Genomic DNA, 22282 nt, shown 5'->3' on the forward strand with positions numbered 1-22282 from the left:
CACAGGCCGGAAGATGGACAGACAGGCAGAAGGACAGACACAGGCCGGAAGATGGACAGACGGGCAGAAGGACAGACACAGGCCGGAAGATGGACAGAAGGACAGACACAGGCCGGAAGATGGACAGACAGGCAGAAGGACAGACACAGGCCGGAAGATGGACAGACGGGCAGAAGGACAGACACAGGCCGGAAGATGGACAGAAGGACAGACACAGGCCGGAAGATGGACAGACAGGCAGAAGGACAGACACAGGCCGGAAGATGGACAGAAGGACAGACACAGGCCGGAAGATGGACAGACGGGCAGAAGGACAGACACAGGTCAGAAGATGGACAGACGGGCAGAAGGACAGACACAGGCCGGAAGATGGACAGACGGGCAGAAGGACAGACACAGGTCAGAAGATGGACAGACGGGCAGAAGGACAGACACAGGCCGGAAGATGGACAGACAGGCAGAAGGACAGACACAGGCAGGAAGATGGACAGAAGGACAGACACAGGCCGGAAGATGGACAGACGGGCAGAAGGACAGACACAGACAAACAAACTCACCACTGGTCTCTGTTGAAGGAGGCCAGGAAGCGGATGCCAGGTGGCACGGGGGCCATAATTTGCCGATAACAGGCACTGACTGGGCAGTCAACAGACGGGCAGGTTTCACAGCGATGATGATGACCAACACGCAGACCTAAAGCTCCATTCTGTGAACTTAATGCAAGGCCCAGGAGACATGGCCAAGAGGCTGCAGGAATATCCCCTCAGAAGCTGTATTCTCCTGTATGGGGCAAAAGAATGAAAGAGTTTTAAACACAGCAGGACATCTGAAGATGGCATCTCTCTCCGTTCCATTTCTATAGTGTATGTTCTCAAACGTATACTTTGTGCATGCATCTGTCCAGGGTCCTTCCACCTCAAAAATCACAAGAAAGAGGATTGACACCAACCATCTCAGATTGTTCTGAAATTGTTTTGTAGTTAGTAACTGATACAATTATCTTTTGTGAAACATTATTTTGTTGAAATAGAATTATATGTTTGACAAGTCGTATGAACCTGCGGCTTACATTTACATTTTAGTCTTTTAGCAGACGCTCTTATCCAGAGCGACTTACAGTAGTGAATGCATACATTTCATACATTTCTTTTCCCGTACTGGTCCCCCGTGGGAATCGAACCCACAACCCTGGCGTTGCAAACACCATGCTCTACCAACTGAGCCACATGGGACTGGAGTATTGCTTCTCCATATTATGTAATCTATTCTCTGTGACTGTGGTGATGTACATTTTTTCCCTGTTCAGAGAAATTTGTCATTGAAGTCACTTGCATTATTTACCATTAAATAGTGTGAAAGTACCAGGTTTTGACCTGATGTGTGGTCATCCTCACAATTCAAGCTAGTCCTCTATGAAAGCAATTCAGTTTATCCTTCTTTATTGTTATTTTGTTGAAATTAAAAAAAAAATCTTCAGGAATGTCAATATTACCTGTTTCTAACTACAGAAACAATTTCTGAATTATCTGAGATGGTGGGTGTGATGGCTTGTTGAAATGACATGGAACAACCCTCCAGAAAGGCATAGTAGGATACAGTAAACTTTTCATAGCCACTCATCTCATTGGGGTATCAGAGATATTTCTCACATTAATACAACTTCTGCTTAATGCTCTGGGGATCACATGTAGCATGAATACCAGTACCCTTCTATACCAGAATATTGGTCTGGGAACATGACGTTGCCAAGCACTGAACCACCAACTGTGTATATCGACAGCTTGGCTTGCTAAACTACGCATACCACTGAACTCTGTCATGAGCCTCTGCCACAACATTAGTCATTTACACTACTGATATGGTCACTGTCATCATTTTGGAAGTTGAATTGATTCATTCTACATACTAAAACGGTCAATACTTTCCCATTCCCATTGGGGACAAGTAGTAAAATGTATTCACTCACTAAGGTAAGTCCCTCTGTATAAGAGCGTCTGCTAAATGACTAAAATTTAAACAACATTTCAAAAAAACTATTTGGCCCATACAGTACAGTGGCCTACAGTTGGCTACAGCTTATAGCAAAACCTCATACGTGGAATCTTGGATGGCACATCAACTGGACCAGGCTTTTCATTCATATTGTGACAGAGCCTCAAACCCAGTTACTGAAGTTCATTACTGAAGTTCATTCGACTATAGGTTTCTTTCTTTCTTCTATTTTCCCCCATATATGAACGTATACAACCATCTAACATCATGTAGATTCAATTGAGATTGTTATACAGAGCCCAATACTGTTATTTTACCATTTTCTTGGACTGTGGTAAAAACAATGAAAACACATTTGACTTCCCAGTGTAGCAGACATCAAAGAGAGAGAGACCTACTGTAGGACATTTGCCAGTTTGCTTTGAAAGCCCACATCAATGTTTCCAATCATTATGATCAGCAGCAACATTGCAACCAAATCGATACTCCAGTCGAAAGATACAAACGTATTTTCATGAAGAATCCTCCTTACAATGTATCCGACAGCTCTTTGTTTAGAACCACTGTGTTCAAATAACCATGGCTTGCTCGCTTCACTTTCTGCTCATCCTCGATGCTAGACAAAAACAGCGGTCTATCTGTGGAAAATCCCCCGACCCTATCAATTCACAGACACCCAGGGATAAATGATCAAACTTACCGTGGCTGAAATCGCGGAAAATTTCAAAAGAACCGTCTGGTTTTGTCGTCCTACTCGGGCGGTGTAGCTATCACTTCCTTGTTCTTTCACAGAGCTTGGTGGAACTGTCATTCACAGTCACACTGGTCGCCCAACCTCCACTTTGGTCTCCGGATGACGTCAGAACCGCGCAGAGAAACGGCCGAGCCCTGGCTACTTATCAAACAAATGGCAAAGTCAACCAACAAGGAAATTAAATACAATAGTTATGTGCAACTAAACACGTTTCCATCCAACCTTTTTTTTTATGAGCGTAAAGTACATATCGGATTATAGAAAACATGTAATAACACAAGGAAATCAGATACAATATGTATCTGTTACTAACCAGGTTTCCATCCAACCTTTTTATGCGAGTAAAGTAACGTTACATGTAATGTAATGACAGGCCTGATGGAAACAGCTACATTTTCGGTAAACCTTCCAAATGTCGACAAAACAAAATATGCTAGAGAAGGTGGAATCTTTTAGTGTCGGTAAAGGGAACTATGCGAGCAATGTCGGTGGAAAGGCTTTTATGCGAAAATATTGATATAATAACCATTATATCGAAGTAAACTTGGAGTCACGCGTTGACGTTGTGTGGTCCTCCAACTAGGACTTGTCGGAAAAGCATGCAGTTTTTAGGCTACAGATGAAAGTTATGATAGATTTCACAGGGTGGTGAAAATGCACGGCGATGAGCTTGATGCTCCTTTCCAATAAATATCGAGGGTTTTATTCTGGTGACATGATAGTCGATGCTTGGCTGCCGTTTGACAAATAAAACAATCTCGCTCTTTTGTCCATAAAAAATGTTGTTTTCTGTCCAACTTGGAATTCGGAAAAATACGAGGTCAAATCATGACGCCAGTGATCTTCAGTTCGTAAAGTCGGAGCTCTAGGAAATAAGCCGAGTTCCCGAGTTGGAATTCTGAGTTGGATGACCATTTAAAACGATATTTCCCATTCGGAGAGAGTTTTTTTTTTTACGAGTTCCCAGTTGTTTTAAACGCATTGAGGTCCGATGTCGGAGATTTCCGAGTCGCCAGTTTCGAGTTCCTAGTTGTTGTGAACGCGGCATAACCAACAGAGCGCACAAAGCGCTTTTAGCTGGAGTACACGTGCCAGTAACAGTAACTCGCTGTAATATAACGCAGACATTGTTGTGAGAAAACCATCAGTACAGTTGAAAATGCGATGGAAAGCAATTTGATTAACTTATATTGTTTATTCAGTACACGGGAATTTAACAGTAAAATTTATTTTTATGGGTAATGCGTCATCAAGCACAGTCAATTTGATAAAAACACATATCTTCTGGAAAAATGCACATATAATCTTTCTCCAATTTCGATGGAAACCTAGGTACTGGAACACTAAAAATCTTGCAGTTGCTCTATTTGTCGAGGAATTTCTGAGATATCCTTATCACCAAATGATAAGGCTGAACAGCTTTTACATGGCACAGAATAAATCAAGATATAAATGCTAATAAATGTACACCTAACAGTTTTAAAGATATTGATGCTTGTTTATCAATTTTTTTCTCCGTTGGTTTATTGACGTTTTTTCCATTGGTCACGTGTCCAGTCCATTATTGTCATGCCAACGGTAAACAGAGGAGGAAGAGGAGAGTTGAAGAGCCACAGTCCCTTGGTTTACTTTTTACTTTACAGGAGCAAAGACAAACGAGTAGCTAAACATGTCGGATGTTGGATCAGAGGATTTTGATGATGATCAGGGTTACCTTGGGGTGAGTCAAAGTTTGCTGTAACTTGGTAGAAAACTCGTAAGGCGATTTTGAGCTAGCAATGCCAATTTAACGTTAGCTAGCTAACGTTTGCTAATTTAAACAGCTAACGTTACTTGCGCCTTCGCAACATTGACAGAAGGATGTAATTGACTGACACAGGAATATGAAGGGGACCGAAATGAAGCTGGAGAGAGACATGGGGTCGGGAGAGCTGTCCTACCCAATGGAGACACTTACCAAGGAATGTATGAAAACGGGAAAAGGTCTGGCCAGGTAACTGTCACCATAAATAATATTATTTGTTGATTGCTAATATTTCTTGTTTCCTTTGACCATTTCCTTGACTATTTCCGTGTGTGCCAGGGGACATACCGATTTAAGAATGGGGCCAGGTACATTGGGGAATATTACCAGAACCTGAAGCACGGACATGGTATCTTCTACTACCCAGATGGATCAAAATATGAAGGTCTGTCTGTCTGTCTGTCTGTCTGTCTGTCTGTCTGTCTGTCTGTCTGTCTGTCTGTCTGTCTGTCTGTCTGTCTGTCTGTCTGTCTGTCTGTCTGTCTGTGTCATATACACCCCTACCCTCTCTCTCTCTCTCTTTCTCTCAGGCAGCTGGGTTGATGACCAGCGCCAGGGTCATGGCCTCTACACATACCCCAACCAAGACACATATGAAGGAGAGTGGTTACACCATCAAAGGTAGTTACTAGAGTTGGGCGCTAGAGGTCGACCGATTAATTGGAATGGCCGATTAATAAGGGCCGATTTCAAGTTTTCATAACAATCTTCCGATCGGTATTTTTGGACGCCGATTTGGCCGTTTTTTAAATTTAGATTTAAAAAAAAAAACTTTATTTAACTAGGCAAGTCAGTTAAGAACACATTCTTATTTTCAATGACGGCCTAGGAACGGTGGGTTAACTGCCTTGTTCAGGGGCAGAACGACAGATTTTTACCTTGTCAGCTCGGGGATTCAATCTTGCAACCTTACGGTTAACTAGTCCAACGCTCTAACCACTTGCTTTACATTGCACTCCACGAGGAGCCTGCCTGTTACGCGAATGGAGTAAGAAGCCAAGGTAAGTTGCTAGCTAGCATTAAACCTATCTTATAAAAACAATCAATCAATCATAATCACTAGTTAACTACACATGGTTGATGATATTACTAGTTTGTCTAGCCTGTCCTGCGTTGCATATAATCGCTTAGGTACACGTTGCTCCAACCATAAACATCAATGCCTTTCTTAAAATCAATACACAAGTATATATTTTTAAACCTGCATATTTAGTTAATTTTGCCTGCTAACATGAATTTATTTTAACTAGGGAAAATGTGTCACTTCTCTTGCAAACAGAGTCAGGGTATATGCAGCAGTTTGGGCCGCCTGGCTCGTTGCGAACTGTGAAGACTATTTCTTCCTAACAAAGACAGCCGACTTTGCCAAACGGGGATGATTTAACAAAAGCGCATTTGCGAACAAAGCACAATCGTTGCACGACTGTACCTAACCATAAACATCAATGCCTTTCTTAAAATCAATACACAGAAGTATATATTTTTAAACCTGCATATTTCGCTAAAAGAAATCCAGGTTAGCAGGCAATATTAACCAGGTGAAATTGTGTCATTTTGCGTTCATTGCACGCAGAGTCAGGGTATATGCAACAGTTTGGGCCGCCTGGCTCGTTGCGAACTAATTTGCCAGAATTTTACGTAATTATGACTTAACATTGAAGGTTGTGCAATGTAACAGGAATATTTAGACTTAGGGATGCCACCCATTAGATAAAATACGGAACGGTTCCGTATTTCACTGACAGGAAAAACGTTTTGTTTTCGAGATGATAGTTTCCGGATTCGACCATATTAATGACCTAAGGCTCTTATTTCTGTGTGTTATTATGTTATAATTAAGTCTATGTTTTGATAGAGCAGTCTGACTGAGCGGTGGTAGACAGCAGCAGGCTTGTAAGTGTTCATTCAAACAGCACTTTCGTGCGTTTGCCAGCAGCCCTTAGCAATGCATTGCGCTTTTTATGACTTCAAGCCTGTCAACTCCCAAGATTAGGCTGGTGTAACCGATGTGAAATGGCTAGCTAGTTAGCCGGGTGCGCGCTAATAGCGTTTCAAACATCACTCGCTCTGAGACTTGGAGTAGTTGTTCCCCTTGCTCTGCATGGGCAACGCTGCTTCAAGGGTGGCTGTTGTCGATGTGTTCCTGGTTCGAGCCCAGGTAGGAACGAGGAGAGGGACGGAAGCTATACTGTTACACTGGCAATACTAAAGTGCCTATAAGAACATCCAATAGTCAAAGGTATATGAAATACAAATTGTATAGAGAGAAATAGTCCTATAATAACTACAACCTAAAACTTCTTACCTGGGAATATTGAAGACTCATGTTAAAAGGAACCACCAGCTTTCATATGTTCTCATGTTCTGAGCAAGGAACTTAAACATTAGCTTTTTTACATGGCACATATTGCACTTTTACTTTGTTCTCCAACACATTGTTTTTGCATTATTTAAATCAAATTGAACATGTTTCATTATCTATTTGAGGCTAAATTGATTTTATTGATGTATTATATTAAGTTAAAATAAGTGTTCATTCAGTATTGCTGTAATTGTCATTATTACAAATAAATAAAAAAAATAAAAAAATCGGCCGATTAATCGGCAGCGGGCTTTTGGGGCCCCTAATAATCGGTATCGGTATCGGCGTTGAAAAATCATAATCGGTCGACCTCTAATCCAGAGAGCCACTGAGCTGGACCAGGAGCTCCAGACACTGAAAAATCTGATCCTGCAGGGGTGGCCTGAAGTGAAAAGACATGTACTTTGAAAGTAGCCATGCATTTTCACAACAGAGATGTGCTGAGTGTGCAAAATTGAGTTATCTTCAGAGGTGAGCAAGTCGTTGTGCCTACTGCCCTCAGGTCAGAGATAATGCAGAGAATCCATTCCTCACACATAGGAACAGAGGGGTGTCTGAAAAGAGCTCACGAGTCTGTCTACTGGCCAGGCATGAATGCACAGCTGAGAACATACATGGCACAGTGTAGCACCGGCACTGCATGGGGTATAAAGCAGCAGAAAGAAACGTTGAGGCCACACGAAGCACCAAAGCGTCCCTGGGAAAAAATAGGGACTGACCTGTTCCAGTTCAACGACAGAGACTACATGGTCACAGTTGATTATCTCTCGACCTTCTGGGAAGTGGACCATTTGGAGAACACACAGTCGAAAACGGTCATTCGAAAACTGAAGACACACTTTGCACGCTATGGGATACCTGACATCCTTTACTCAGACAATGGCCCCCAGTACTCTTCAGACGAGTTCCGTAGTTTCAGCAAGGCTTGGGACTTTACACACAAAACATAGTCTCCAGGATACCCGCAAAGTAATAGTAAAGTGGAATCGGCAGTGAAAACAGCTAAAAGACTGATGGCAAAAGCAAAGAGAGCAGGTGCTGACCCATACCTGGCCATACTGGATCACAGAAATACTCCATCACAAGGAACAGACAGCAGCCCTGCAATGGTGCTCATGGGAAGACGTTCAAAGACACTACTTATAATGAATGAAAATCTTCTGAGACCGGGGATGGCAAACTGTCAGCTGGAGAAGTTCAAAGAAAGACAACAGAAACAGGCAAAGTACTACGACACCTCTGATAAGGATCTCACAGAGCTGCAACGAGATGACAGGGTGAGAGTTCAGCCACTCACAGGACAGAAACAGTGGTGGCAGAGGGTCACAGTAGTCAGACCTGTGGAGCAAAGGTCCTATGAGGTGAAGACAGAACAGGGACAAGTCTTCAGGAGGGACAAGTCTTCAGGAGGAACAGGCGACACCTGAGGAAGAGCATAGAAATAGAGGAGGACTTCCCCACTGTTGAGGAGCCTGGCACAGAGCCAGTAAACAGAGCACCAGCTGACGCCCAGCATGGTGCTGAACACAACCTAGAGGTGAACGCTGCACCTCAACAAGAAGATCCAAACATCTCAGGTCAAGCACCTCCTGATGGAGCCAACACTCCCCACACAAGGTCTGGTAGGGCCATCCGAAGACCTATACACCTGAAAGACTTTGTGTGAAGGTAAAAAATAATAATAATTAATGGACAGTCAGAGACAGTAAAGAAACATTCAGTTCACATTCCAGTTTATTGCAGACATGGACTACAAGCCAAAGTTAGGTGGAGTTTGCCTTTGTTGTAAAAAAAAAAAAAGAGAACATGTAACAATATTGATGTTACACAGGAAACGGAAACCAGTTGTTACTTACGTTATTAATGTGCTAGTTGACAACATGCCTAGTAAAGTTTGCTTAACAATATATCTTTGTCTGTCGTGACGACAACACAAAGCATATTGAAACAGGGGGCACAAAAATGGTCAGATTAATACTGCCATTGAGAAAATTCAAAACAAAACGAGACATGACCTTTTTCAAGGTCAGTCTCGCAAAAGTAAGCATTCTTGCGTTCTAACTACCCGCTATTCAAAATGCTCTGAACAAATTAAGGGAATCGTTCACAAACATTGGCACATTGTGAGATCCGATGATAGTATCGGTAATGTGTTTTCGGGCCTTCCCTTGGTCGTATTCCCGCGGGGCAGAAACCTCAGAGATCAATTGGTACACTCTGATTTACCACCCCAAGATATCCCTGCATATCCCTGTCTATTTGCTCCCCTACTGGATGGAAACTACAAGTGTAACGGCTGTGCTCAATGCAATGAGACTTATAAATGTAGATCCTTCAAACACCCCCAAACAGGGAAATCGATCCCAATCAAAGGTGTTATCACCTACTCCACTAAGGCAGTTATTTATCTTATAACTTGTCCTTGTAGTAAAAAGTATGTGGGTTAAACAAAGCGTGAATTAAAAGTACGTATCTCAGAGCATCGTAGCACTATTAGGTGCAAAAACTCGACTTACCCAGCTGCGGCCGACTTTTCGGAAGCAAACCACTCGATTTCGTCTCTACGTTATATCTCTACGTTATATCGGCATCGAACATGTCACCCTCCCTAGGAGAGGGGGTGACCTCGTCTCTACGTTATATTGGCATTGAGGGGGTGACCTCGACAATTTATTGTTAAAACGAGAGGCTGCCTGGATCTTTAATTTAAAGACCCTTGTTCCCTTCGGTCTCAACGTAGACTTTGATCTGAAGCCATTCTTGTGATTATTGTGATTTTGCTATTGTAAATGTTTGTAGGCTTATGTAGTCAAATTGTATCCATGATCGTATTCTATCCATTTATGTTTTTTGTATGCTATTTTAATATTTGATAATTAACCAATGATATCAGGCCACACCCGGCCATGATTCCAGACACCTGAGTGTGTCTTTTGACACTATATAAATGAGTCATCTCGCAGTGTTTGTCATTATACCCTGATGAAGACAGCTTGTCTGTCGAAACGTTGGACATAAATCATTTTGCATCTGAGCTCCTAGAGTGTGTGGCTTTATTACATTTTTTATTTTATTAAAAACAATATGTTTCTTGCCCATGATGTATTTATCAGAGTTCTGGACCTCACAATAAATAAGTAACTTACATGGTGGTGTTGAACCTTGAAGCAGCAGCTGCGACACAGTCAATCGGAAATGGACAACTCATTGTGCTGAACGTAGGCAAATTCGAGGTGGCATAATTCATTTGAACCGTCTTCATTTAAAAATGTTTTTATAATAATAATCTATTTAAAAAAAATGTTTTACCCCTTTCTCTCCCCAATTGCGGTATCCAATTAATAGTTTATGTGTGTGTAAGATTTTGTATTCGTAGATTTTAGATGTGTATTAAAATGGGTTTATGTATCCATTGTTCAGCTGGAATGGAATGTTCATATCCTGTATCTTTAACATACAAATCGAAACCATCATAAATCTAGCCTCATGCTATAGTGTTTGGTTGGAGTTAGGCCTCTGGATTACATCTGAACAGAGTCCAGATCTCATATTACTGTATTGATTTAAAAAAAAAAATGATATAGATATTTTTTTTTAAATGTTGATGTCACAAATGTATCATTTGTACAGTTCTTTATTAAAAACAGTGTGTCACGTTTGACTGTCTAAAGTAGTGGCCCCTTTTTTATGCCAGTGAAGTACATGATGGATAAAAAATATCACGACAGGCCTGATGGAAAACAGAAAATGTGTCGGTAAACTTTCCAAATGCATCCAACCCTGTCTTTCTAAGATCTTCGAAAGCCAAGTTAACAAACAGATTACCGACCATTTCGAATCCCACCGTACCTTCTCCGCTATGCAATCTGGTTTCAGAGCTGGTCATGGGTGCACCTCAGCCACGCTCAAGGTCCTAAACGACATCATAACCGCCATCGATAAGAGACATTACTGTGCAGCCATATTCATCGACCTGGCCAAGGCTTTCGACTCTGTCAATCACCACATTCTTATTGGCAGACTCGACAGCCTTGGTTTCTCAAATGATTGCCTCGCCTGGTTTACCAACTACTTCTCTGATAGAGTTCAGTGTGTCAAATCGAAGGGCCTGTTGTCCGGACCTCTGACAGTCTCTATGGGGGTGCCACAGGGTTCAATTCTCGGGCCGACTCTCTTCTCTGTATACATCAATGATGTTGCTCTTGCTGCTGGTGATTCTCTGATCCACCTCTACGCAGACGACACCATTCTGTATACTTCTGGCCCCTCTTTGGACACTGTATTAACGAACCTCCAGACGAGCTTCAAAACTCTCCTTCCGTGGCCTCCAACTGCTCTTAAACGCAAGTAAAACTAAATGCATGCTATTCAATCGATCACTGCCCACACCTGCTCGCCCGTCCAGCATCACTACTCTGGACGGCTCTGACTTAGAATACGTGGACAACTACAAATATCTAGGTGTCTGGTTAGACTGTAAACTCTCCAGACTCACATTAAGCATCTCCAATCCAAAATTAATTCTAGAATCGGCTTCCTATATCGCAACAAAGCATCCTTCACTCATGCTGCCAAACTTACCCTCATAAAACTGACCATCCTACCGATCCTTGACTTCGGTGATGTCATCTATAAAATAGCCTCCAACACTCAACTCAACAAACTGGATGCAGTCTATCACAGTGTCATTCGTTTTGTCACCAAAGCCCCATACACTACCCACCATTGCGACCTGTACGCTCTCGTTGGTTGGCCCTCGCTTCATACTCGTCGCCAAATCCACTGGCTACAGGTTATCTACAAGTCTCTGCTAGGTAAAGCCCCGCCTTATCTCAGCTCACTGGTCACCATAGCAGCACCCACTCGTAGCACGCGCTCCAGCAGGTATATCTCACTCGTCACCCCCAAAGCCAATTCCTCCTTTGGTCGTCTTTCCTTCTAGTTCTCTGCTGCCAATAACTGTAACGAACTGCAAAAATCTCTGAAGCTGGAGACTCATATCTCCTTCACTAGCTTTAAGCACCAGCTGTCAGAGCAGCTCACAGATCACTGCACCTGTACATAGCCAATCTGTAAACAGCCCATCTATCTACCTACCTCATCCCCATACTGTATTTATTTATTTATCTTGCTCCTTTGCACCCCAGTATCCCTACTTGCACAATCATCTTCTGCACATCTACCATTCCAGTGTTTAATTGCTATATTGTAATTACTTCGCCACCATGGCCTATTTATTGTCTTAACTCCCTTATCTTACCTCATTTGCACTCACTGTATATAGACTTTTTGTTTTCTTTTGTTCTACTGTATTATTGACTGTATGTTTTGTTTATTCCATGTGTAACTCTGTGTTGTTGTATGTGTCAAATTGCTATGCTTTATCTTGGCCAGATCGCAGTTGCAAATGAGAACTTGTTCTCAACTAGCCTACCTGGTTAAATAAAGGTGAAATAATATATATATATATTTTTAAATGTCGATAAAACAAACTACGCTAGACAAAGTGGGATGTTTTTGTGTCTGTAAAATGAATTATGCGAGAAATGTCGGTGGAAACGCTTTTATGCCAAAATATTGATATAATAACCATTATATGGAAGTAATGTAACGGCTGTAGAATTGAAAATGGGATGGAAGCACACTTAACTTGTATTTTAACTGCAAAATACATTTTTCACGCACAATCTTTTATCCGCAACAAGTCAATTTAATTGAAACACATCTCTGGTGGAAACATTTTAATATTGTTTTTATGCAGATTTTTTAATTTTCGCATTAAAATACGTCGCCAATTGGATGGAAACCTAGCTACTGAGGCAAATATATCTCATTTTGCAACAACATGTGATTGTTTGTCTCTGAAATGATACCATCAAGTGATAGACATGTATTTGTTTGACATCTATCAATGTTCAACCCCATTCCATGATTAGGTGGTGAAAAAACACATCTAAAAAGCTCATTTACCAACATTCCTGATAATGGTTATACATACAGTATAGTGTTTTGGAATGACACTTATTCATATTAAATATTCCTATTACAGTCCCCCACCCGATCTTACTACGCTTTGTCTTTATAATACCAGAAATGGACAAGGTATATACCACTACAACGACACAGGTTCCAGGTACATGGGCACGTGGGTGATGGGCAAGATGGAGTCAGCAGGAGAATTCATCCACCTGAACCACAGATACCAGGGCAACTTCCTCAACAACAATGTAAGTTAGCCCAGGAGGAATCTGACATTAATAAAGCAAAAACACTGCCTTAATGAAAACAATAACCACAAACACAGCATGTTCAAATCAAATATGACATGTTTAGTTACAAGTTTATCAGCATACAACACGATTACTGTGTACTTGCATATATAAACTCACTATCAGCCATTTGTGTTTCAGCCCTCAGGCCCAGGGAAGTATGTGTTTGAAATTGGCTGTGAGCAGCATGGAGAATACCTACAGGTGGATCAGGTATGACCACTAACACATATTTGCATATGCAGAAATTGCAATGATATGATAAAACAACCTGTACAAGAGCAGAATGTCTCTCTAGCAAATGTTTGAAGTATCTGGAAAAGATCATGACAAAGACACTTAACAGAGAGCTGCTTCTCTCTCTTGACTAAAACTCCAGCCTGCATCAGATGAGGAGAATGGTAAACATGGGAAAGCCCAGAAGTCCAGGTCTCCCTACCCTGGCCATGGGGAGGGCTATTTCTCTATAGGGGCTTCAGGAGAGGAGGTGCCACAGCAATTACAGAGTGCTGCTGTGCTGTGCCTTTGTTGTAGAATAGTAGTTCCACTTCATGTGTCCATTTGTTGCATGACACCCCTTAGTGGTTGATTGATACAGAGATAACCTTCTTCTTTGTTTTTCTCAACAATTCTCAAAATGCTATTGGGCTTAGTCTCTTAAAGTGCATACACCTAGATACTTGCATGATTATCATCCTTCATGACATTGTAATAGTAGTCATGGATCCACTGTTCGTCTTCTAGTCTCTCTGTGTGTTTTTGGCTGAGTTGTGCACTGGAGTTTTAGATGTTTTGGGGCTTGCCGTGCTTTAGAAGAAGCTGTCGCTGAACAATTTAACCATCTAATAGGAAGCACTACACAGATCTTACACAATGACAGCAAAACACTTGCAGCACGGCATTGCACTTAAAACATCCCAACTGTATTCATATAAGAGAAAATGAAAATAGATGCATAAAGGTGCTTTAGGCAGAAATGGCCAAAGGGAACCTTTTCTTGACCTCTGTTACTGCTTCTCCATGGACAACAGGACAGAGCGGATGCCGATGAGGATGACATAGTATCCACCATGGTCCTGAAGTGGAAGCCCAAGGCTGTCACGGGCCTGTCCCTCTGGACCCCAGCCAAAGATCCATCCTCGGGTGAGCAGGACCCTTACGTAGCCTGTAGTAGTGTTTATCACGTGTGACTGTGAAGAGAGTACCTTGTCTGAGGAATAATTCATATTTAGTTTTTTACATGTATCAATTAAAATAGTTGTTCTATCAACAGACGGAGAAGGACTGGCCTCCGCAGACGAGAAAGGGGGATCCGAACCTCCCGCTCCAGAGACCTGAGACCTTGCCAGATTCACAGTTTACGCACAACAAACACACATTTCAACAATAAAGACGTCTCTCTCATAATTACTGGTCTGATTAGTCACTGAGGAATTATTTGAGTATGAAAAGGTTTGATGTGATTATAAAAAAAATCCCCAATTGACTGTGTGGTTTAGCCAGGGTAGAAAAGATGGGTCAAAGTTGAATGAATATTGCCAGCCTGTGGGGAAATCCAGAGTTAGTGTAGGTGTTACGTCATCATCATGCGACGAGGGGAAACGCATGCGGAAAGCGCAGAGAGAAATGTGTCACTGCTAGGCAAAAAGTGTTTCTACGTTAATTTGTTGGAAACATGGCGCCGGTACAACAAGAACCAGAGATCCAGTTCGCTCAAAGATTGGCATCTAATGAGAAGCCCATGCGAACAAAAGCCATCAGGAAGCTAAGAAAATATATTAGTGTTAGGTCACAGAAAATCCAAGGTAAGGCTAACGAGGTTACCAGGAAAATGGACCACGCGCTTTGCCTCCACACACGCAGCTTGTCTGCCTCATCTCTTCGTGATCCTAGCTTAGCTAACCTTCGATTCGTTTTTTGCACGTTAAACCAATTTGATTTACATCGTTTTAACAATACAATAGTGGACTCGTTAGAGCACGAAACATGATATAAACGAGCTTAGAATGTAACACATCAAAGAAAATGATCACATTTGGTCGGGAATGCAAATTGTGACGATGCGAGCAACAATGTTGCCAACTCCTTTCATAGTTGTGATTTTTGTATCTAGTTGTTTGACCGGCACTTGTCTTCTCTCCAGGTGGGTTTGAAGGCGACGAGTTACTCAAACTATGGAAAGGACTCTTTTATTGCCTGTGGATGCAGGACAAGCCACTTCTTCAGGTAAGTCGTAGCCACATTGACACAACTTATTTGCATTCATGTAAAAAAAAAAAAAGAAGGTTAAACTAGAAGAGTTGATACACAAAATACTTCAGACTACACAAAATACTTCGGACTACACAAAATACTTCGGACTACACAAAATACTTCGGGCTATAAGTTGCTAGATTATGATTTTTGCCAACAGGAGGAGCTGTCGAATCAGATCTCTGGCCTGATGCACAGCTTCCAGAACATCCAGAGCCGTAAGGCCTCATTTTTACGCACTACTATGTATTCAATATTGTCTTTTTTTTTTTTTTAAATGTATGTTACCCATGGGTCTGGGAACAAATGTTCTGAGAGTTTAGACAGACCCTATACAGAACATGTACTCCAATTTTAAGATCTGTTCCTGTTTTTCATCGATTCTTTTAATCCTTTTTTGTAGAGTTCATGTTTCTGGAGACCTTCCTGCAGACCATCAAAAGAGAATGGACTGGCATTGACAGGCTTCGCATGGATAAGTTCTTCCAGGTCAGCATATTCAACCATCAAAATGTTATCAGCATTTCCTTACGCAGTAAATCATCCTGTATAGTTTAGAGGATAAACTGAAAATATTTTGTACATGAAGAAATGACAAATCCTTTTTGTCATTCTCTGACGGACAGCTGGTTCGTTTCGTGTTCAGGAACACTTTTGAGATGATGAAGAGGAAAGAATGGGAGACCAGGTGGGAGACGCTTTGACCCTTGACCAAACTTGAAAACATCTGACAAACTTAGATTTTTGGGGTGTACTGTCCCTTTAAGTCTTTATGCATGCATGCTTCCTGTGATGTTAGAATGGGGTGTTTTGTCTTTCTACAGTGTGGTGACCAGGTTTCTGGAGCTCCTGACTGCCCAGGTCCTCAACAGCTCCAGCGGAGCTCCCTGTGGATTACAGTTCCACATACTGGACATCTATATGACCGAGCTGGCTGCAGTCGGCTCAGCTGAGGTATCAACTGGTTATGTTAATGCCCCAAGAGATGTGCTAGGTTCACTTTGTTGTTTACGATTAGAGTTGTAATTGAGAGGTAATAAATCAATCAATAAATCCACCTTTAAGGGTAGGGGAAGTAATGAGACTTAAGTTTGATAAAGATCTGTCAGTTTGATTGGGTGTTAGGAGGTCCTATTGGCTGAATGAGGTGGTCGTATGCTGATTGGTTCCATTTCCACCACAGTGGAATGACAGGTTGTGGTTTGCTTGTGATTACAGCTCACAGCGGCTCAGAACCTGACATTCATTGACCCTTTCTGCAAAACAGCATCTAAAACGAAAGAGTAAGTTTTACAGGGACATTTCTGGGGAGGGGTCAAGATAATCTCTACCTTTTTATATTGAGTTTCATCCTTCCTGATCATTCCCTGTGTCTCATTCACTCTGTCTCAGTCGGATCCTGCTCAAGGCTATCTGCAGCAGCATTTTCAGCGCCATCGTGGACCAGGCTCCCTTCGCCATCGAAGACCTGTTGAAGGAAGTGAAGGCTACAGGTGAAGGGGCTGAGGAGTCCGACTCGGGACAGGCTTCTGAAGAGGAGGAGGAGGTAGAGAAGGAGCCCCCCAAGGGCAAAAAAACTGCAAAGGAACCCCCCAAGAAAACCACTGGTGGGCAGACCAACGGTAGGCGTTGAAATATAAGAGCCATAATTTATGGATTAGCTTTAGCTTGAATACCACAAGTATGTTGCATTATATGGAATTATCTTATTAATGACACAAAGCCTATATTTGCAAATGTCCAGATATAATCCATAAGTCTTGTTCTCACCTTTGTGGTTTTAGGCACTGTATCAACTGAGGAAGATGATGATGATGAAGATGGTCTGGAGGATGAAGAAGATGACGAAATGCTTCATCTGGAGAGTGACTCTGAGTCTGAGATGCCAGATGACGCGGGAATAGGACCTGTTCTCCAGTTTGACTACTCTAGCCTGGCAGACAGGCTGTTTGGGCTAGCCAGACGCAGCAACACCCCTAGCCACAACAGACAGAGACTGTACAAAGTCGTCAAGACGTAAGTAAACACACACACTCGTAAATTAGAAATCCTTGACATGGACACTGATGAAGAGGAGTTGGTTCAGTTTGTGTATTGACGGACACCTCTTCTCTCCCTCTGTTCTCCTGCAGTCTCCGGGATCTCGGTGAAGGTAGGAATCCTGATGGTCATAACTTTCATCAGCGTATCCCCATCATAGATGTGCAAGGAAAGCTGACGTCTCTCTCTCCCCCTTTGTCTCCTCTCTTTCTCTCTCAGGAGTCTTTCCACAGGATGAGTACCCAGAGGAGGTATCGACAGATGAGGATGACGATGAAATGTTTGGCAGCAGAAAGAGGATGAAACGGGGACGAGGCTTAGGGGAGGAGGAGGAAGAGAGCTCACCAGCCAAGAAATGGAAAGGTACCTAAAACCCCTAATTTAAACGATCGCCTTTGATCTTATTCTTTTACTTCATAATTTATTTGTTGTTCTTACATCATTGATATCTTGTACTTAAGGCAAGAAAAAAGACTCCAAAGCAAGAACTTCTGACCAGACTGCCGCAACAGATGACACTAAACCAGCGGAGACTCCCGGAGACTCCAATAACAAGAAAAAGAAGAGGAAGAGGAGGAAGAAGACTGGAGAGGTGAAGACTGAAGAGCAGAACGGGGTGGTGGCGAAGTCAGAGGTGAAGGCTGAGGAGGACACAACTCCTGCTTCTGCACCGCAGACGACAGACTCTAAAGAAGCAGAGACGGAGCCCTCTATCCCAGCCAAGGGCACTGATACGAGAGCGGCTATCCTGAAGGAGAAGGCAAAGGTGACAGCCATGGAGACAGGGGTCCAATCAGAAACTCCACGGGATGTAGTGGTAGGTAACCTATCATCTGTCACAGTCATGGAGGTAGACCAGAAGAAACAATCAGAGACTCCGAAACCAGACGCCACGTCTTCCAAGAAGAAAAATATCAAGAAGTCCAAAACGCCTGCACCGAAGGAGGAAGAGGTAGCAGAACCAGCCAAGACTGCCCCTGAGACTGCTACTACCACCCTGAGCAGGAGGAAAAACACCAAGCAGAAGCCTGAGGAGCAGACAACCGTAGAGGAAGTTGAAATGACGTTAGAAACAGTAGACGAGACCACAGCCACCCCACCGAAAAAGAGGAGGAGGAGGAGGAAGAAGGTTACACGGACCGCTGAGGAAGCTGAGACAGACACAACACAGGTGGACCTTGAACCAGAGTCTACACCAGCCAAGGAGCCTCCAGCTGACCTCCGCATCGCCGCCACTCCCCTGAAAAAGAAGAAACTAAAGGTGGCAAAGGCTGGAGAGGAGAGCACTGAGGCTGAAACCCCACCGAAAGCAGAGGCAAACCTCACACTGATCGACACTGAGGTACAGACGCTGGAGGCCGCCACACCTACCCCACTCAAGAAGAAGAAGAAGAAGAGAAGCTCTGGACGGGTAGCGCAGGAGCCAGAGACCACAACAGTGGAGGAGAGCGTTTCAGAGGAGCAGCCTACAGATGCTGACCTGGACACGCCCCTGAAGAAAGGGAAGAAGAGGAAGGTCCCGGTAGTGATAGAGGTCGAGGCTGAGGTCAACGGGGTGGCTGGAGGCAAGAAAGCCAATCTGAGCAACGTGAGTTTTAAGTTAACGTTAACTTCACTTCCTAGGCCCAGGTTGAGTCAGCCTGACACATTTTGTTAGGTGTCCCCTTCCATCAAATATGCAAATAGTTAAAGTTAGTAGCTACAGTAAATGCGTACCATTTTAATTGGCGTAAGTGAAGCAGATGAGCGCTAGTTAGCTGTGTTCGCTAGTAGCCATTGAACCAGGTTTCCAGTTAATGAGCTTGTTTTAAATTTTGTTAAATTCCTTTTTATTTCCTCATCTCTTCAGGACAGCAAAGAGCTGTCCACGCCAATGAGCGCCAAGAAAACAAAAAAAATGACGCCCAAGAAGGCAGGGGCGGAGTCGGACTTCATCACGTTCCAGAACCATGCCACCATCCCTACTCCCCTTTTCTTCAAGACCACCAAGGGAAGCCCCAGCACACCACTATCCGGCAAGAAGAAGGTAGTGAACTGGTTCAAAACCAGCAAGTTACTCCATCACCATCTGTCCTTAACTTCTGTTCACAAATGTGAAATCCTCATATTTTATCATTTTCTTTCACAGAAGAAGTGTCAGACTCCAAAGTCCGAATCCAAGAAGGTTACCTTCGGACTCAATAAAAACAAAACTGCAGGTATTAGAGGGCAGGATAGCACCTTATTTGGACTTGTTCAAGAGACAAGACCTCTTACCTTCTAATGACCTATATATCTCCAGTTATCCCATGATAATCTAGCTTCTAGGTCCTCATTTCTTTACGGTTCAATATCGTTCCATAGTTTTGATGAGACTTTCCTATTTGTTTTTTGCCCATTCATGATCCCCAGAGTTCAGGAAGACTGACCGCAGCCTGCTGGTGAGTCCAGAGGGGTCATCCCGAGTGCCCTTTGACCCCCAGCAGAAGCCCCTGTTTGGGGTCCTGAAATCTCCAGAGGCCTTTCTTACCAAAAGCACTAAGAAGACCAAGAGCACCCTGAAAACCACCCCCAAACGCCCCACTGCGGCTGACTTCTTCTAGTCTTCTGTGAGGAGACTGGTGAGACAGATGACCGTCCCACCCCCACTGTTTGTCCACCAGGAAAATATAATTATAAACTGAATATCCACAGATTCCCCTATGGGAAGAGAGTGATCTTGATATACAAATGTTTTTTTTTTTTGTAATTTCAAATTTTCCATGTTTTGCTGTTCTGTGGGTGAGCAAGTGTTCAAATAAAAACTCACTCCCTCATTTTAGTGAACCTGTCTAACTGTGGGTGTTTCTTCTTCACTCAGTCTTTTAGTTTTGAGCCAGACTGCATATATGTGTGTTAAACAGCACGACGTTCTTGCTTTGCCGAAGAATATAGGATTTGGTTGTTGGCGTGGGGGATTATCGGATTTTTATATTTTAGAAGGAAAGACCACGAGTCATTCATATCCCAATCAACATTTGTATTTAATTTTTTTTCTCCCAAGGGAAGGGTTTGGGAACAAATTAGTGTGCACACATAGCAACAGCACAGTCACACACTGACTTATTCTACGTTTTGTTACAGCCTGAATGATGAATGTATTAATAGATTTTTTTTCTTCGCCCATTTACACACAATACTGCATAAGGACAAAGTGAAACATGTTTAAAATTATTTACATATGTATTCACACCCCTTTGCTACTAAACTCCACATTGAGCTTGGGTGCATCCAAATTCCTTTGCTCATCCTTGATGTCACTACGACTTCATTGGGGTCCACCTGTGGCCAGTTCAATTGTTTGGAAAGAAACACCTGTCTATATAAGGTTCTACAGTTGACAGTGCATGTCAGAGAGAAGCAGAATAATCAAGAAGACGTTAAACATAACGTTCCTTGATGGGCCAAGAACGAGATGCATGTTAACTACACTATCATCATTAGGAGACATGCAGTTGAAGTCAGAAGTTTACATTTAAACTCAGTTTTTCACAATTCCTGACATTTAATCCTAGTAGAAATTCCCTGTTTTAGGTCAGTTAGGTTCACTTTATTTTAAGAATGTGAAATGTCAGAATAATAGTTATTTCAGCTTTTATTTCTTTCATCACATTCCCAGTGGGTCAGAAGTTTACATACTCTATTATTTGGTAGCATTGCCTTTAAATTGTTTAACTTGGGTCAAATGTTTCGGGTAGCCTTCCACAAGCTTCCCACAATAAGTTGGGTGAATTTTGGCCCATTCCTCCTGACAGCTGGTGAAACTGAGTCAGGTTTGTAGGCCTCCTTGCTCGCACATGCTTTTTCAGTTCTGCCTACAAATTATCTATGAGATTGAGGTCAGGGCTTTGTGATGACCACTCCAATATCTTGACTTTGTTGTTCTTAAGCCATTTTGCCACAACTTTGGAAGTATTGTCCATTTGGAAGACCCATTTGCAACCAAGCTTTAACTTCCTGACTGATGTCTTGACATGTTCCTTCAATATATCCACATAATTTTCCTACCTCATGATGCCATCTATTTTGTGAAGTGCACCAGTCCCTCCTGCAGCAAAGCACCCCCACAACATGATGCTGCCACCCCCGTGCTTCACGGTTGGGATGGTGATCTTCGGCTTGCAAGCATCCCCTTTTCCTCCAAACATAACGATGGTCATTATGGCCAAACAGTTCTATTTTTGTTTCATCAGACCAGAGGACAAAAACTATGATCTTTGTCTCCATGTGCAGTTGCAAACTGTATTCTGGCTTTTTATGGCGGTTTTGGAGCAGTGGCTTCTTCCTTGCCGAGCGGCTTTTCAGGTTATGTCGATATAGGACTCGTTTTACTGTGGATATAGATACTTTTGTGCCTGTTTCCTCCAGCATCTTCACAAGGTCCTTTGCTGTTGTTCTGGGATTGATTTGCACTGTTTGCACCAAAGTACGTTCATCTCTAGGAGACAGAACACGTCTCCTTCCAGAGCGGTATGACGGCTGTGTGGTCCCATAGTGTTTATACTTGCGTACTATTTTTTGTACAGATGAACGTGGTACCTTCAGGCATTTGGAAATTTCTCCCAAGGATGAACCAGACTTGTGGAGGTCTACAATTGTTTTTCTGAGGTCTTGGTTGATTTCTTCTGATTTTCCCATGATGTCAAGCAAAGAGGCACTGAGTTTGAAGGTAGGCCTTGAAATACATCCACATCCACGCCAATTGATTCAAATGATGTCAATTAGCCTATCAGAAGGTTCTAAAGCCATGACATCATTTTCTGGAATTTTCCAAGATTTTTAAAGGCACA

At 42.6% G+C, this 22282-nt stretch overlaps 3 protein-coding genes across 6 annotated transcripts in view; 2 read left to right on the forward strand and 1 right to left on the reverse strand.

The window, feature by feature from the left end:
• LOC106586853 (glucose-6-phosphate exchanger SLC37A1) overlaps positions 1-2882 on the reverse strand; it is a 37908-nt gene extending 35026 nt beyond the window's left edge. The window contains exons 1-2 of the mRNA XM_082969187.1: positions 2693-2882; positions 558-780 (exon numbers count right to left, since the gene is read on the reverse strand). Of these exons, the coding sequence (XP_082825313.1) occupies positions 558-613 (56 nt within the window). The 5' untranslated portion in view covers positions 614-780; positions 2693-2882. The remainder of the gene's footprint in view (positions 1-557; positions 781-2692) is intronic.
• A 1480-nt stretch (positions 2883-4362) lies between these two features.
• Positions 4363-14586, forward strand: rsph1 (radial spoke head component 1). Its single transcript, NM_001141154.1, is given in 8 exon segments — positions 4363-4466; positions 4626-4739; positions 4830-4935; positions 5081-5171; positions 13004-13139; positions 13323-13394; positions 14213-14324; positions 14455-14586. Coding segments are annotated over 8 exon segments (747 nt in total). The 5' UTR covers positions 4363-4415; the 3' UTR covers positions 14520-14586.
• Positions 14587-14758: 172 nt separating this feature from the next.
• Positions 14759-20279, forward strand: rrp1 (ribosomal RNA processing 1). Of its 4 annotated transcripts, none has more exons than XM_045707414.2 (15): positions 14759-14986; positions 15325-15407; positions 15595-15652; positions 15838-15923; positions 16061-16122; positions 16259-16388; positions 16653-16717; positions 16827-17056; positions 17219-17450; positions 17567-17586; positions 17694-17837; positions 17936-19062; positions 19324-19500; positions 19603-19672; positions 19857-20279. In XM_045707414.2, exons 1-15 carry the CDS (start codon positions 14857-14859, stop codon positions 20054-20056), a joined length of 2814 nt encoding a protein of 937 aa, XP_045563370.1. In that variant the 5' UTR covers positions 14759-14856; the 3' UTR covers positions 20057-20279. The 4 variants fall into 4 exon arrangements, with proteins under 4 accessions (XP_045563370.1, XP_014030050.2, XP_045563371.1 ...); XM_014174575.3 differs by having other exon boundaries at positions 19866-20279; XM_045707415.2 differs by having other exon boundaries at positions 19606-19672.
• Positions 20280-22282: the final 2003 nt, after the last annotated feature.

This window comes from Salmo salar, chromosome 25, assembly GCF_965601325.2.
Source record: "Salmo salar chromosome 25, fSalSal1, whole genome shotgun sequence".
In the NCBI taxonomy this organism is placed as follows: Eukaryota; Metazoa; Chordata; class Actinopteri; order Salmoniformes; family Salmonidae; genus Salmo; species Salmo salar.